Source organism: Dipodomys merriami, unplaced genomic scaffold, assembly GCF_024711535.1.
Source record: "Dipodomys merriami isolate MVZ:Mamm:240054 unplaced genomic scaffold, mDipMer1.0.p SCAF_60, whole genome shotgun sequence".
Lineage (NCBI taxonomy): Eukaryota > Metazoa > Chordata > Mammalia > Rodentia > Heteromyidae > Dipodomys > Dipodomys merriami.
Genome location: NW_027206180.1, coordinates 306,805 through 323,831, shown reverse-complemented (window position 1 = coordinate 323,831; position 17,027 = coordinate 306,805). Strand labels below are relative to the sequence as shown.

Sequence of the window (17,027 nt, the reverse complement as noted above, 5' to 3'; positions counted from 1 at the left end):
ATGCGGAAAACCATACAGACTGCGGACTCATGGAGGTCCAGCAGGTAGGGACTCAAGCGCTGTGAGGAGCTGGCCCAGGCCAGCTTGAAGAATGACCAGCAGGGAGCATTTGGGGAGGCCCAGCTCAAACCCAGGTAGCTCCTGGTTTGGGGAGACAGGAAGGAGGCTTTTATTTGTGGAACTCAGAATTGCTCTGAGTCCAACAGGTGATGTTCCAATAGAAGGCACAGGCAGGGAGCCCTCCCCCGGCCTTGGGCACTGTCCGTGGTCCTGAAGCTCTACTGCTCTGCAGCTGTGGAAAGGTTTTCTCCAGCCCCAGACCCGCCTCCCACCCCCACCCCCTTATCATCCACCCAGCCTCAACACGGAGAAGAGGAGGAGACATTTAAATCCGCTGTGGATATTTGTGAGGTGCTTTCTGCATGCTGAGTGCCAGGCTCAGCCCTCTCCCTATCCAATCTCTCTGAAACCTTCTTCACACCCCCTCGTCCCAGGCAGGCATGACTGATCTCTGCTTGCGCTCGAGATGCAGAAACAGGCTGCGTGATTAAACGCGCCCTCGGCTAATAGCTGACACTGCACCTGGCCCCGAGAAGCTGAGCCTGGGCCCTGGGCGTCCAGCTGTGTCACGGTGAGCCTGTCCCCATCGGGGCTGATTTCATGCGTGGCACGTCTGTCTGCAGGCCTGATTCCCGGACTTGACTTTTAAACTAAAATGTTCGATTTGTAAAGGATCTGGAGGGGAGGGGAAACCACTGGGTGGGAAGACAGAAGATCAGGAGGGGTTTCCCCCGGCTGTAGGATTTGGGGTTGTCATCCTCTCTTTGTCTTCTTGTGGTTTCATCTGTAGCTTTAGATATATTAGCTAAATGTTATGATTCCTTCTTGCTCAGACATACTATAAAAATCAAAGGGGCAGATATTTCCTCTTTAAACTCAAAAAGGGGGTAAGACAGTTCTGGAATAATCTCACACTTAGGAGTGTGCCAAGATTGTAGACAGGGGGACTGATGAAGAGGGCCTTCATCAAGAGACCACAGGGGTTCTTTTCTCAGTCCTCCACTCCATGAAAGGGGGGCCGGGACCGCTCTCCCCTGACTTCATCCAGCCTTTCTTGTGGATGACAGTCATGCTGGTAGATTGGTCCCCATGGTTCTCATTGGATCCCTTTTTAGCTGGGACTTGGTCCCATGTGGCACTGGAAACTCTGTTTCTGTGAGCCCAGGAAGTAAAGCAGGGTGACGCCAGACAGCTCATTCTGGAGCCAAGTCCCCAAATGTCACCAGAGCACCCCTTCCCAGCACCAATCATAAGACCTTTTCTCACGCTTCTCTGTCTCTCTTCTCTGGCCATTGTGTTTTTGAGGTGGTTGAAAGGCTAAAGGCCGGTATTGGGCCCAGCCAGACCTGGATTCAACCAAGCTTTCTAGCTGTGTGATTTTGGAGGAAATTACTAACCGTCCTGAGATTCGCTTCCTTCCTCAAGTGCATTATAAGAACTAGTTACCTGGTTACAGATTCCCGGGATGTCCCGACTGCCAAGAGCTGTGGTGGCTACCCTCCCCTCTGCTCATTTGCTCAGTAATTGTCTATTGAGCACACTGCTTGTGTGCTCAGCGGTGTTCTAGATAGATAGAGCACAAGTGGACAGACATCTCTTTTACCTTGGGCTCACGTGTAGCAGGTAGTACTGGACACATGGAGAGAGTGGAGGGTAAGAATGAAGCTTGAAAGGAGGGTCCGGGATGCCAGGGGAAACAGGGGGTGCCCCCCCACGGTCTAAGAAGGGACCGGGGGTTGGGTCGGCTCATTGATTGGGTAACCACCGCTCACCACATACCTCGCAAACCCCCCGTGGAGCAGACTCCATCATGCTTTGATTTGTCAGGATGGGGTCGTGGATGCTTGTGTGGCACACAGGAGTAGGATTAGGACCTGGTTCTGCCCAATGTCTCTTCTGCTATGGGGCCACCTGTTGCCAGGATGCACGGGGTAACCATGGCAACTGGAAGTGAAGCAGGAGCATCACTGGTCCCCCTCCGTGTACTGGAGCAGTGCTGTGAAGCTGTGTTCACCCCGTAGGGCAGAGAGCTGGGCACCCTCTGCTGGAGAGCCAAATCAATGAGAGAGCTACAGAATGAGAGAGAGAGAGAGAGAGAGAGAGAGAGAGAGAGAGAGAGAGAGAGAGAGAGAGAGAGAGAGAGAGAGGCATCCCATTGTGTCCTCACTGACTTACCTTGTGCTCCTGTTTCACTCTTTCAAGTCATGATGAATGCCCAAATCCAAGCGTCCTCTCATCTGGTTGTTACCCAGATTCTGGGCCTCTGCCACTCTCTCCCAAGTGAAAACAAAGTCCTCGGCAGGCCCCGTGGCCCCAGAAACTTCTAAAACCTGGGGACTCGCTTGTCTATTTACTCATAATTAACCAAAGCATATATTTGCAGCGTATCCAAGTTTGGAACACAGTAAATATAGAGCCAATCTCCCAATGCATGAATATTTCATTTTGGAGATGACTACATAAATATTGCATTTGAATATTATGGCCTGGGACATCACATTAAAATTGCAAGACGACGCTATTATCCCATATAATGGAACATGAAATATAAGAGCCGGTCTAAGGAAGGACCAGCAAGTCGCTTTACCTCTGTTCTCTTATCTCTGTCCCTTTCTCTCTCTTTCTCTCTCTCCCTCTCCCTCTCCTCTGCCCCCCATGTAAATTTTCACACAAGCTATCTGAAAGTTAAAGTTTTCTGTGTGATGATGCACACGCACCAGCCAAAGCTGAGATAGGATGTTATTTCCCTTTATTGACCCCTTGTGTTTCCATCTGGGTAAAGCCGTGACACAGTAAAGATACCCTCACCAAGCTGCTCCCCAGCAAGAACCTGGCTGTGCTAACAAGCTTAGCTTTTGTATGTGGAGAGAACCAGCCCAGGGACACTGGCTTCTGGGCCTTCTGCCCTTGTGTGAGCCTCAGTGTGTTACTGGGAAAGTTGCCTACCCTCTCTGGCCCTCTTGGTCTGCAGGTGTCCTGTGATAACACCTGGCCCACGGGACCCTCTTCTTAGGTATAATCGAGTGACTCCTGGACCATCACTGCTAGAATTCTGGCCAGAGGCCTTGGGACAAGATTCAGCCTGGGGGAGATGTGTTATTCAGCCAGAAACATGTTAAGGGAATTAAATGGTTTCAGAACTGCATTATGCTTTCTCCATAGTCAACGCCCCCCCCCACACACACACATACACATACACCCATACCACAACCAGCACACTTCACAGCTTCCCAGATCTATGTGGTCCTTATAAACACCCAGACAAAGATGGAGACCTGGCCCAACTCTGCACTCATACCAAAGGGAAACTGAGGCTCAGAGAGCACTCCTCGCTTTCCAGTGACTCTCAGCTTGTGAGGGGCTTTTGAGCAGATCCTGAAGCCCAGACCGCCACAGGAGGTGGCACAGACTAGTGGTTGTGTGGATCAGCCATGAGCGGGCAAGGGGCGGAGGTACTCAGCCGCATGCACTGTTCATGGGGTTGCAGAGCACAGATTGCTCCATGCATGTAAGGCTCAGAGGCTGGAAGGCAGAAAGAGCTTGGGAGGCCTCTGGGCTGTAACCTCCCCACTGGGGACCAGGGGTCATCTTCACCTTGACCCCTGTCAGCAGCACCCAGGGCAGTGGGACCCACAGTGCATGCGCAGCGGACGCTCACTGAGGGAAATAACAGTTTGTGCGGAAAGCTTGCTCAATCCACAATCAAATCCTAGATGAGATGAGGGAATGTGTGCAGACTTACTAGGGGAGGAGTTACTAATCTGGGCACTCGTGAGGAGAGACTCAGTCTATGATCTTGATTAGGAACCCAACAATATCTCTATTTCCACCAAATCCTAACCACAATCTAATGATGTAGGTATCAAGTGTTGGCACAGTGACTGGACTTGGCATGGATAACGTGCTTTTATTTTTTAAAGCCAGCTCCAGTCCTGGGGCTTGAACTCAGGGCCTGGGCACTGTCCCTGAGCCTCTTTGTGCTCAAGGCTAGCTCTCTACCACTTGAGCCATAGCACCACTTCTGGCTTTTTCTGAGCAGCTTATTGGAGATAAGAGTCTCACAGACTTTCAGGCCTGGACTGGCTTCGAACCATGATCCTCGGATCTCAGCCTCCTGTGCAGCTAGGATGACAGGCGTGAGCCGCCCGCCCCCGGCTGCGTCACGTGCTCTCATGTCACATATGCCATGGATGCCTGATATCTTGTTTTGTGACACATTCGTGGAGAAACGTGGCTGAGTTGGCACTTTCACACTATTTTGCGGTCCCCAGCGTCGTATTAAATCAAGAATCCCTTGAGGCCCAGGGGCCGTGGCTCAGCAGTCGAGCGCCGCCTGGCACGCACGAGGCCCGGCACCGTGAACACCAGCCAGAAGTACGTGCGTTGCGCCCATGTGTGTTGTGGGCGTGGTCTCTCCAGCACGCGAGAGCGCCGTCTTCGAGGACGGGAAATAGGCTGCAGCCACCGCACAAACAATGTGGTCTGGAAAGTGCTGTGGACGTGGCCTGCGATCGTGGCTCTCTGGGCTGCAGTGGCTCCCGGCGTGAGGGGTAACTGAGGGCACCCGTCCCAGAGGACAGCACAGAGCCCCCAACCCCCCGCACAAATGACCCAAGAGCACCTGGGGCTCTGGGCAGCGCTCCCTCCCCGCAGGACTCAGGGCTCGCTGGTCTCCGCAGGTTCATCCGGAAGCAAGGCCTGGACCGGCTCTTCCTGGAGTGTGACACCCACATGTGGCGCCTGGGGGACCGGCGGATCCCCGAGGGCATCTCGGTGGACGGCGGCTCCGACTGGTTCCTGCTGAACCGCAAGTTCGTGGAATACGTGACGTTCTCCACGGACGACCTGGTGACCAAGATGAAGGAGTTCTACTCTTACACGCTGCTGCCGGCCGAGGTGAGTCCCAGGGACCTCTCCCCCCCAACCCCCGACACAGGCCGGGGCCAGCTGCGGCCTGCAGAGCGGCGGGGTGTTTGACAAAGCTATGTCGAAGGTCTGCCTGCCCTGTCCTCCAGAGACATCCAGATAAGAATGCGTTGGCCTTGCATTGGCCATGTGGGGACCGCAGCAGGGCCTCTGGGTCCCCTCCAGGCCGCCAGAAGCTGTATCACCCCCAGCCGCCTGCGCAATGCATTTGTGTAAACAGAAAAGGCAGCTCTTGCTCAAGATGCTCAGGCCCTATTGGATATTTCTTTAAAACAAACAAACAAACAAACAAAGTGATTTTGTTAGAGCAAGACAGCTTGGTTCCATTTTCCAGGGAGAAAATGTTATTTTTAAAATTACAGGTGTAGGGATGGGAAGGTGGCTCAGTGGTAGAGTGCTCGCCTTGTACACATGAGGTCCTGGGTTTGATTCCTCAGCACCACCTAAGCAGAAAAAGCCAGAAGTGGCGCTGTGGCTCAAGTGGTAGAGCGCTAGCCTTGAGTTGAAGAGCTAAGGGACAGCACCCAGGCCCGGAGTTCAGGCCCTACAACCGACAAAAATAAAAATAAAAATACAGGTGTATATACCTGTAATTCTAGCTACTCCGATAAGAGCAGGAGGATTGTGGTTTGGACCAGCCTAGACCAAAAGATTTCAAGACACCGCCCCCTGCCCATCTCAACAGGAAAGGCTGTGTAGGGTGGTTCTTAACTATCATTCCAGTTATAGCAAAAAGTATAAATAGGAAGATCACAGGCCAACCTGGGATGAAAAGGAGAGACTATAGCTCAAAAACATAACCAAGGCAAAAATGTGCTAGAGGTGGATTCAAGTGGTAGAGCACCTGCCAAGCAGGCTCAAAGCCTCAAATCCAGAGCCCAGTACTGAAAATCAAAAAAAAAAGCAAGCCTCTAATGCTTTCAGCAATTACGATGCCTCCGGGGAATCTTGCAGGAGAAAGCCTGCACAGCTGTACTTGCTGACCCTTCCAGAGCAGGTAGACAGATCCACTTGACCTTCATCCAGACCCTCTACAGCTACCAATTACATAATGACCACCTGTCAGCACCAGCAATCCCTTTTCAGTCCTTGATGGAAGTAGTCACACCCCAGACACCCGAGCCATCCCAGAGCTGGCCAGCTGTGTTTCCTGCACAACCCTCTTGCTTGTCATCTACTCAGGCCACAGCCTCGCGTCCCATGGAGAGCTTCAGGGAGCCCAAAATCACTTACTGGCCCCCAGGGTGGGAAACTCCCATTGTCTCAGATGGCAGCCCGTCCTAAATCAACCCAGACCAGTCTAGAAATGATGTTCCCAGATCTGCATGGGCAGCACAGCTGGATCTGTTGCTACTGAGCTTGTAGCTTCATGGTTGAGCCCCCATTACACCCTAGTGGGGCCCCCAGCTGTAAACCATGTGGTCTCCGTGTGTGTGTGTGTGTGTGAGAGAGAGAGAGAGAGAGAGAATGAGAGAGAGAGAGAGAGAGCGCATGTGCACTGGTCTTGGGGCTTAATCTCAGGGCCTAGGTGCTGTCTGAGCTTTTGTGCTTAATGCTAGTGCTCTACCATTTAAGCCATAGTTCCACTTCTGGCATTTTAGTTGTCAATTGGAAGTAAGAGTCTCACAGACTTATCTGCCTAGGCTGGCTTTGAACCGTGATCCTCAGGCCTCAGCCCCCTAAGTAGCTAGGCTTACAGGCGTGAGCCCCCAGCATGCGGCTGGCCTGAGCCCAGACCAGAGCAAGGCGGCTCATGTAGTGATTTTCACATATGTTAAGTTGCAGCTTTTAATCCTACATCAGCAGAATTCTCCCTTTTCTCTCAGTTCTGATGCCCTGTCATCCATGATCCCTGGGGAAACTGCATGGTGGGGAAGGAGGGGGTGTGGTTGGGAACCGGTTCTCTTCCTGTCACTTGGTGGGGAAGGCGTGTCTCTGTGGACCAGGACACCATCCAGGCTGGCTGGCCTGGCACCTTGTGTCCCGGGGACCCACAGGGGTGGTGCAGTGGCTTCATCTTTCCCACCCACCCTTTAGAGGAGATTCTTTGGGAGTCTGGCTGTTTTTGTCAAGACACTGGCCACACTGCTGGTGCCCAGGACTCCGTAAGCCCTACCTTTCCTCCCTTGTCCCCCAAGTCTGTCGCCCACTCAGCCTTCCCTTCTCCCACACGCCTCTGGGGACTAGCTGAGGAGACACCAGTGTCTGCGCCCACAAACACGTCCCCGGCAGCCTCCCTTGGGGGGCTGGGGCGGGGGAGGGCTGTCTTCTCCTGTAGGCTGGCCTCACCTTTCTCCTTGTTACTCTGTCAAAAAGAAAAAATCTCAGCAGCTCCAACCATTGTGCCTCCTCTCTGCTGTCTTTCCACTCTGGCCATTGCCTCTTTCTCAGAGGTTGACCTCCTAGACTATACGACGAATCATGGCTCCTGGTCCAGTACCATGGACAGCAGCCCTTCCCCTGTGGTCACACTGCGCGGCCTAGTTCAGCACCATGGACAGCGAGCCCCTCTGGAGTGTCCTCCCCGCCCCCCCCCCAGCCCCCTGGCTGTGGTCACACTGTGTGTGTGGCAGGGATCTGGGGCACCTCTGCCCCAGGTTTATGTACCCCTGTGTGTCTTCCCTCCCTCGTGGCTGGCAGAGTCTGGACCCTTTGGTGGTTGTGCCCACGTTCCCTCAGACCCAGAGGTCTGAGCCTCCCTAGCCCATGGTGTCCTGGGAGATGTTCCCATGTTTGCCTCCCATCCCCATGTGTTGACAGCCCTGAGAGGCCCTGGCTGTCTACTGGGCAGACAGCAGACACCCTGAGCCGTGGGACGTCCTGATGTCAGATTGTAGGCATGGGTTAAAGATGGCACTCCGGGGAGTAGCCAGCTCCCGAGTCGAACCAACCGCTCAGGACAGAGGCCAGCTGTCCCAGAGCTGGACCCCGCTCCACTGAGAGGCCCTGACCCACGTACTCAGGGGAGGACAGGAGGTTTAAGGTTGGCCCCTCTCCCCACCCGGCAGTCCTTCTTCCACACGGTGCTGGAAAATGGCCCCCACTGCGACACCATGGTGGACAACAACCTGCGCATTACCAACTGGAACCGCAAGCTGGGCTGCAAGTGCCAGTACAAGCACATCGTGGACTGGTGCGGCTGCTCCCCCAACGACTTCAAGCCGCAGGACTTCCTCCGCTTCCAGGTGAGCCCGACGCCCGCCCCAGGCTCCGCCCGGGCCTGCGCTCCCACAGCCCCTGCTGCCAGGGAGGTTCAGACCGTTCATCAACCCCACAACAGCCTCACAGGATGTACTTTGTGCATGCTCATAGTCCATCTTACAGGGAAACTGAGGCACAGGAAGGGCAAAAGCCTTATTCAAGGATCTATTTCCAAGGCCATGCTGCTCCTTTGTACTCCCTTTCAAATCACAACCCTCTAGAACATTCCTCAGTCAGTCCCCCCCCAAAAAAAAAATATATAGATGCCATCCTGGGGACTGACACCGGCTGTCCCTATTGGATAGAGGTTAGGAAAGTAGCAGCATATGTTTGAACACTCTTGTAGTCTAGTCTAGCTTGCTGGTTGAGATGGGGCATTGACTGTGTGTGTGTGTGTGTGTGTGTGTGTGTGTGTGTGTGTGTGTGTGTGTGTGTGTGTGTGTGTGTGTATTGGAGCTGGGACTGACTGACCTTGAACTCTGATTCTCCCAATCTCTGCCTCCTACCTCCTGACAGGCAAGCACCATCTCGTGTGGACCCCAAAATAAGTTCTTTTTTTTTTTTTTAAACAAATATTCCACTAGATTTAGCAGTGCACTTGTCATAGGTAAATTGCAGCTCAGACAACACTCCCAGGCTGGAAGTGAGATCCTGTCTCAAAAATAACCAGTAAAAAGCAGGGCTGGAGGCACGGCGCCAAAGAATGTCAGCCTAAGGAGTTCCGCGCCCCTCCCCCTGCACCAGCAAACCACCAAGAAATAAAGAAAGAATAAGCCTGAAAGAAAGAATGACCAGAAGGAGAGAGAAAGAGAGAGAGAGAGAGAGAGAGAGAGAGAGAGAGGGAGAGAGAGAGAGAGAGAGAGAGAGAGAGAGAGAGAGAGAGAGAGAGAGAGAGAGAGAGGAGGGGGGAGAGGGAGAGGGAGAGAGAAAGAGAGAGGGGAAGCGGAGTTAGCTTGGTCAGGGGTCAGGCCACTGCTAAAGCCTGTTAGCGATTCAGACTCCTGGCTGTGATCTGCAGATCTCTCCCTCCTAAGTACAGTCTGAGACTGTGCGTGTAAACACAAGAAACCAGAAATGGTTGCCTGAAGCTTCCACTTCTTAAACGCTGCCAGAGAGTTCTGTTTCAACACATCCTCCTGGCCACCTAAGACACATCCCCAGGCTATATTTGCCCCGGCTCGTCCGTGTGTGTGTGTGTGTGTGTGTGTGTGTGTGTGTGTGTGTGTGTGTGTGTGTGTGTGTGTGTGTGTGTGTGTGTGTGTGTGTGTGTGTGTGTGTGTGTGTGTGTGTGCCCTTCGATGAATAATTCCTGGAACTCCTCCTCCCCACTCACAGCTGAGCTGAGGACTCGGTGGATATAGCCGTGGTTTACGTGATGCCGAGGTGTCTGGCATCCCATGCCCTCCAGGCATGGACTGCTTGGGTCCTCAAGTCCCCTCCCGACACAGAGGGGTCCGCCGGTGTGAGAGCAGGGGTGTGTGAGAGCAGGGGTTTGGATCCCTGTGCCCCTCGCCGTGGGAAGGGGAGGGTGGTCTCCCCAGCACCTGCTGACGCCCTTTCCCTCTTCAATCTGTGAGCACAGCAGACAGCCCGGCCCACCTTCTTTGCCCGCAAGTTCGAGGCGGTGGTGAACCAGGAGATCATCGGGCAGCTGGACTACTACCTGTACGGGAACTACCCCGCGGGCACGCCGGGCCTGCGCGCCTACTGGGAGAACATCTACGATGAGCCGGAGGGCGTGCACAGCCTCAGCGACGTGATGCTCGGCCTGCTGCACTCCTTCACGCGCCTGGGCCTGCGGCGGGCCGCCGCGGCCGCCCCGCACGCCGACGCCCAGGAGAGCAGCTGCAGGTGAGCCCCGGGAATCCCGGCCCGCTGCCCCTCCCCACGTCCTCCCCACGGGGACCCCAGTGGCTGACCCGCCACCTCCATCGCTGCCTCCCTGCCTCCACCTCCCCCTGACCTTTGCCCCCAGCAGTTCCTTCCGGTTATGACGCAACCTGATCAGCTGATCGCCCATGGCTTTAAGACAGATGCATGCCACCCTTGTGTGCCCTTGGGGTAGTCTTAAATGACAGGTAACCCTGAAACACAAAACAAAGCAACTTAAGGGTTTTTTAATCAGCCTTCCATGATGGAAGGTGTCAAATACATACAAGGTGGGGAAAATAGTAGAGCCCTAAAGCCATCGACCGCCATCATTACCTGCCCCCCCTCCCCGCCGCCCCTGCTCCTCTCCAGCAGTGGGAAGGAATCCCAGACACGGGTATCAATTCCCGCCATAAATACTTTAATAGGTACCTCTAAAAAAATAGGGTGTCCTTTAAAATGTATATATGTATATATAATTATAATGTCATTCTCCCACCTAAAAATATAACTCAATCAGTCATTAAAAGGCAGAGTTCTGATTCTAAGATGTTCCACCAGCTCTTAGAATCAGCTCACCTCCCATGAGCGGGCAATTATTTTTTTTTAAAGGATGTTCTAGAGTTTGAGGGAGGGAGGAGGAAGGGGGGGGAGCAAAATCCCCGCAGCCAGCCACCCCTTTCCCTGCGCCGGCTTTTCCTCCTGTCCTCTCTGACGGACATTGACATCATGGCAGCAGGAATCTGGTGCCCTCCCCTCCCCGTACAACCCTGAGGGTCTCAGTGTCCCCGTTCTGTCCAATGAAGAGAGCCCAGACCCTTCCCTGTGGTGAGCAAGGTTCTGATACATCCTATATATATCTTCTTAATTTACTTCGTTGTTATTATAGAGGTGACAGGCAGAGGGGTGACATTTCCAGGTGTCTGGTAATGAGTACCCTTCCTTTCGTACAGCGTCATCTGTTCCCTTGTTCTCTCCCATTCCCTCCCTCCCCTCTCCACCCACGAGTTGCATAGTTCACTTTCATCAATGTCCAGTGCAGCCAGTGGGCTCCAATGATGCCCCCTTTCACATGTTTTCCTCCGATTCTGTGCCCTCCCCCTTACCCTCCCACAGAGATGCATGTGAATACACCCTATAGAAGGTAAAGCATACAGAACCATCAGACAAAGAAAAAAACAAAGTAAGAAAAGAGTCCTTTGTTTCCATAGCTCTGGAGTTCATTTCAGAATGTGTGTGATGTTATACACATATGAAGAGGTGCTTGGGTATTGCACCTTTGTGATTCCCTCCTAAGACTATCCTCTTTGGGTCTCACTACATGTGACTATCTAGAATCCTGTGTAATTTGTCACATCCCAGCACATTTCAGATCTAACCTCCACATATCAAGGGAGAACATGCGCTTACCTCGCTTAACATGATTTGTTCTAGTGCCGTCCATTTCCCTGCAAATGACATTATTTTATTCTTCTGATGAATCCTATATTTGCAAAAAAAAAAAACTGGGGTGTTTTATTTTAATTCTCTTTTCTGATTATTGCTTTAGGAGAGATTCGCAGACGTGCCTCTGATCGCTCTCCTTGCTGCCTCTCTTCCCGCCCCTTCTCCTCTCCTAGCTTCCTTTTAACCACACAGTGAAAAAAGAAATGAGCTCTGAGCCACAGTCCCCTGTCACCGGGCCTGTCTTCCTGTGCCCCTTTTGTTCCCCTCCCTCCTCTTCTTAGGGAAGAAAGCAGAAGGAAGGCTCCTTCCCCACAACTCTCTGAGACACGGGTAGGTTTCCTGCCTGCCCCTGGTCTGTCCCCAGCAGACCCTCTGCTGGGCAGCGGCCACCAGGTTTACCACTTCCTTACCTAACTGGCCTTCTCCCTGCTCACAGGTCTGCTTAGGGTAGAGTAGGCCAGGGACCTGGGACCTGCATTGTGAGCTCACCTCTGCTTTCTAGCAGTGGCCCTCAGGCTAATCGTGAGCTACTCTGAGCCTCAGTTTCTCCATGTGTGAAACGAGAGTATTATTCACCACCCTCCCTGGACAACATAACTGTAAAGCTCAGAGGAGAAAATGCTCAAAAGGGGCCGGATGGGTTTTAAGCTGAGTAACAGTATCCAGGTTTGCCTGACGTCTTCCATGCTCGAGGGCCCGGTCCTGCACAGGCCACCATTAGGGGATCTCATGGGTGAGTGAGTCACTGGCCGCCATCTTTATTCACAGCCTGCTGTGACTGCCATCATCCTAAGGACCATCCTAAACACCACCTACTTTCTAATACTGTTTCGGGGTTCCCCTCTGACAGCCCCATAACCTCTCCCCAGCTGAACGTATCCCAGGGATGTGACCTCTGGCCCACCCCTGGTATGTGGCTGCGGTCCCCGGGGGTCCTTTTCCCCTGCCCTCTACGGTAGAGTGGACAGCTGGCGCACAAGCGTGTCACCTCCGTACACGGCCCATCCTGCAAGACAGGCTTTAATCCCAGGCTTCCTAGAGCTCAGAAGATGAATGAGCTGATAGGAAATTCCAAAAGACACCCCCAATTTATTTAGGGTTGTTGGGATTCTCCCCTGGCACTAGCTTTAGAATAAAGCAATCCACCATGTCCCTCAGGTCTGTAATCCTTTGGCCTGGGCTTCTTTGATTTGTTTTTTTTTTTTAACTCTTATGGGACCACGTGCCTTGCTGTGGGCAAAGCCGTACATTTATGAATCAGAACTGCACATAAATCAAGACCCTTCTCCCCAAAGGCAAGAAACAGAGAGCAGAAGCAGAGCCTGGGTTTTTTTCCTCTAGGCATTTTATGCCTATGTGTATTTCCAGTCCACCATGTTGACCTTTTATTAAAAATAATGTGCATTGACTCATTTTCTCATTATGAAGCGACACATGTGCATTGCAGGAATGCCTGGAATGGCGGCCTTAAATGTAAGGAAACTGGAAGGTAGAGCCGTATTTATTACAGATAGCTCGGTTCAGTGCCAGCTGGCGGTGTGTGCAGTGCCGCATGCTGCCTGCAGGGGGCGCCCGCCACACCCGCCTCCAGTCCCGTAGATTGGGGGACATGTTTGCAACCAAATCTCCTGACTTTCCAAGAGAGAAATCAGAAACAGAATGCGAGAAAGCCCCGGGGACCCAAGGGAGGCTTCTAGAAGCCTCATGCCAAAATGGCAGTCAGTCCCACATGCCACAGGGGAGTCAGGGGACAGAAGAATCACGTCTTCCTCCTGGGTGTGAGGAAAGCTGCACAGCCCTCTGATGACAAGGCCCCGAGCCCTGGGGACGTCTATAACCGTGAGCCACCAGCGCCATTTGAGGTGAAACGCAAGGGGAAGTGGCATTCCTCCACCACGAGGCCGAGCTTCAGGTGCTCAACCAGTCCCATGTGGTCTCCGCCACTGCATGGGTGGCTAGGACAGACCCGAAGCCTCACCATCAGCTCCAGAAACTCCATGTCCCAGCCCTGCTGTGACCTCCTGCCGCTGGGACTCCTAGATCTGAGCACTGGTGTGAGTCTCCATGGCTCACACCGGGGGGGTTTCCTCCTAGGGTCCCCTGCCCCCACCCTTCCCCAGCCTCCAGTCAGTGCTGCGCACAGATGCACCATGGGAAGGCGGCTTCCCCAGCCATTTAACAGGACAGAAAGATGGAAAAACTCCAGCTCCAAAACGAGGCATGTAGCTGGGTGAGGACAGCAGAAAGTAATGAGGGAATCAGTGCTGGGCAAATTCATAGGTGGCCCAAGCAACAGCTTTTTATTTTACAAGCAGGAAGGAAAAGGAACCTTTCTCCTCCCCTCGCTTCCCGCTCCCCGCTCCCAGCTCTTCTCCAACCATCTAGACCTTGCTTCCTCCTCCCATTCCAGCCAGCACACGGTGTGGATGAGGCCAGCCCCGTGCTGAGAGACCCTACTTGAAAGTAGCAACAGCAGGATAGGACTGGAGACCCGACGCAAGGGGTAGAGCAGCTGCCCAGCAAATGCAAGGCTCTGAATTCAAATCCCAGAACTACCAATAGAGAAATACACACACGCACATACAGAAAGAAACATTCCAAACATAACTTTGCTGGAGGAAGTTTAACACAGCGCTGTTTTAGACTACAGATAATGATAAATGGTAGACAGGCATGCCTAAAAACATACATAAGACATGCCCACACATGCAAACACACACACACACACACACACACACACACACACACACAATCTATATTTTAAGGCTTGAGGAGTCCCATGGAGCAAAGGCAAGATGCAGCTATGTAATTTATGCAAATGGAGACATAAAAATGAGGCTGCAGGGAAAGTCATCGATAAGCTGTGTTCACACACAGTCTCTGCTCCAGAGGACTCAATGCGTGTCTGTGAATCAATGTTATTTATGGGAACAGGCATCAAAAGGAGTCATTTTATTTTCTCTATTGTGCTTTCCTACAGTCAGCATGTTTTACGTTTATAACTCAGCAAAAAGTTCTTCGTAATTAAGATCAGCCATACAGTGGCAGTAGTTTTTAGACTGACGCCGCAGAAGAACGTGGTAAGAAGCTGGACAGAGTAGTGCACACCTGAAATCCCAGCTACTTGGGAGTCCCTGACCTGTGAGCTGTGTTTTCAGGTACTACCCAATGGGCCACCCGGCATCCGTCCACCTCTACTTCCTTGCTGACCGCTTCCAGGGCTTCCTGATCAAGCACCATGCTACCAACCTGGGTGTGAGCAAGCTTGAGACTCTGGAGACGTGGGTGATGCCAAAGAAAGTCTTCAAGGTCGCCAGCCCCCCAAGCGACTTCGGGAGGCTCCAGTTCTCTGAGGTAAGAGCCAGGCACTGGGACACACGCTGTCTTCTACATGGACCTTGTGTTTCTTGGGTTGCCGGAGGGAGGAGATGGCCCTGAACACAGGGTGGAGGGTCACAGCATGAGTGGATAGAACAACCTGGCCTACTTTTTTTTCTGTCAGTCATGGGGCCTGAACTCTGGGCCTGGGAGCTGTCCCTGAGTTCTTCAGCTCAAGGCGAGCGCTCCACCACTTGAGCCACAGCACCACTTCCGGTTTTCTGGTGGTTCATTGGAGATAAGAGTCTCACGAACTTTCCTGCCCCAACTGGCTTTGAACCTCGATCTTCAGATCTCAGCCTCCTGAGTAGCTTGGATTACAGGTGTGAGCCACCAGTGCCCAGCTTAGCCTTTTTTTTTTAGGTCCTAACAGGTGTTAGTAATGGGCCAGTAGCAAACCAGTTTGCTAATGAAAAGGTGGCATTAGTACCATCTTTTTACAGATTGGGAAATGGAGGCCGATGGAGATTTTGAGATTTTTTTTTTTCCCCTACATCACTGCTAGAAAGCGGAAGAGTTCAGAATTGATTCCCGGTTTCCTTGGGCACAAATGCGTGGTGTGTTTTTGTGGTCGCACTTCCTGGTGTTGGGGCTGGCTCCGTGTGAGCACCATCAGTCAGTGGAGGAGTGGTGGATGGGCGGGTGGGAGGAGGGAGCTTGGCCTAGATGGGAGACAGGGTCTCACCTGCTTCCGTTTCCCTTGCTGGTCCTTCTCTAGCGCCCCCCAGTCCCACTTTGTTCAACCTCTCCGTGCTCAGTAGACCCCCATGGCATATGGGCATGCATGGGAGTTTCTCGTGAAGCCAACCTTTTCAGCGATGGCTCTGAATGGATTGGTTAGGTCTGAGCCACCACAGATGCTCACTGGATAATCCCCACCCCCGCCCCCCATTTGACCATGCTCCTGCAGATTCTGGTGACCCACTGAGGACATTAGTGTCCCGTTAAAGAGATAGGTGCTGAGGGTCTGGGAGCTGACTCTCTACCTGCCTGCCACTGGGTGACCTTCCACAGTGACCCTTGATTTTGGCCAGCCTGTGACGAGACATTACTGCCACAGGCCTGGTAGGCCCAGCTCTATGAATGTCCACGGCGTGGACTGCAAAGAGCTCGCTGGTACTCCTCAAACCCCCATCAGCCTCGACAGAAAAAGCGATGCTGGCGTGAGAGTTTTCAGTTTTTCTACATCTCACACACACACACACACACACACACACACACACACACACACACACACAGAGTTTGCTTTGAAAAAAAAAAAAAAACAAAATAAATGTGATGTAGGCTGAGGGACAGCCCCTTACCCACAAGGCCTGGGACCCGGCATGCTATAGATTTAATGGGGTGTGCAGAATTGCATGGTTCAGGGGCTTTGATTTGAGGGTAGCTTCACGGCCACTTTTGGTGGACACATTCTTATTTCCAAAAATATTTGGGGTTTTGCTTCAAAGCCCAGGCTGTGCGCCAGGCCCGGGGTGCCACGGCTGAGTTGGAGCCGTCCAGGTCCCGTCACACCCCAGCCCCACTCCACAGCTGGGCAGCCACGCCTAAGCATGGCCGGCCCCTCAGTCTCCTCATCTGTGAAATGGGTTTAGGCATCCCGAGGCCTCCCTGGGCCCAGCCCCAGCCCCACGCCGGCAGCTGACCGGCTGACCAGAGGCCCCAGCACTGACCAGCTTCCCCGTTTCAGGTGGGCACTGACTGGGATGCCAAGGAGAGGCTTTTCCGCAACTTCGGGGGGCTCCTGGGGCCCATGGATGAGCCGGTGGGGATGCAGAGGTGGGGGAAGGGGCCCAACGTGACCGTGACCATCGTGTGGGTGGACCCCGTGAACATCATCGCCGCCACTTACGACATCCTCATCGAGTCCACCGCAGAGTTCACGCACTACAAGCCTCCCCTGAACTTGCCCCTGAGACCTGGGGTCTGGACGGTGAAAATTCTCCACCACTGGGTGCCGGTGGCTGAGACCAAATTCCTCGTGGCCCCTCTGACCTTCTCCAACAGGCAGCCCATCAAACCGGGTGAGTACCTCCATGCTCCTGCAGGAAAAATAGATCGACTGGTGGGACCCTGGGAACTTTTCAGACAGGGTGCTTACCCATGGGCCATGCAGCCCGCCTGGCAGAGCAGTCAACAGTCACTGG

At 53.2% G+C, this 17,027-nt stretch overlaps 1 protein-coding gene across 1 annotated transcript in view; it reads left to right on the top strand.

Moving 5' to 3' along the window:
- The window catches only part of LOC138814503 (xylosyltransferase 1), a 156,013-nt gene that overhangs the window by 131,783 nt on the left and 7,203 nt on the right, over window positions 1–17,027 (top strand). The window contains exons 7-11 of the mRNA XM_070003402.1: window positions 4,740–4,956; window positions 7,995–8,171; window positions 9,770–10,038; window positions 14,661–14,856; window positions 16,571–16,904. Of these exons, the coding sequence (XP_069859503.1) occupies window positions 4,740–4,956; window positions 7,995–8,171; window positions 9,770–10,038; window positions 14,661–14,856; window positions 16,571–16,904 (1,193 nt within the window). The remainder of the gene's footprint in view (window positions 1–4,739; window positions 4,957–7,994; window positions 8,172–9,769; window positions 10,039–14,660; window positions 14,857–16,570; window positions 16,905–17,027) is intronic.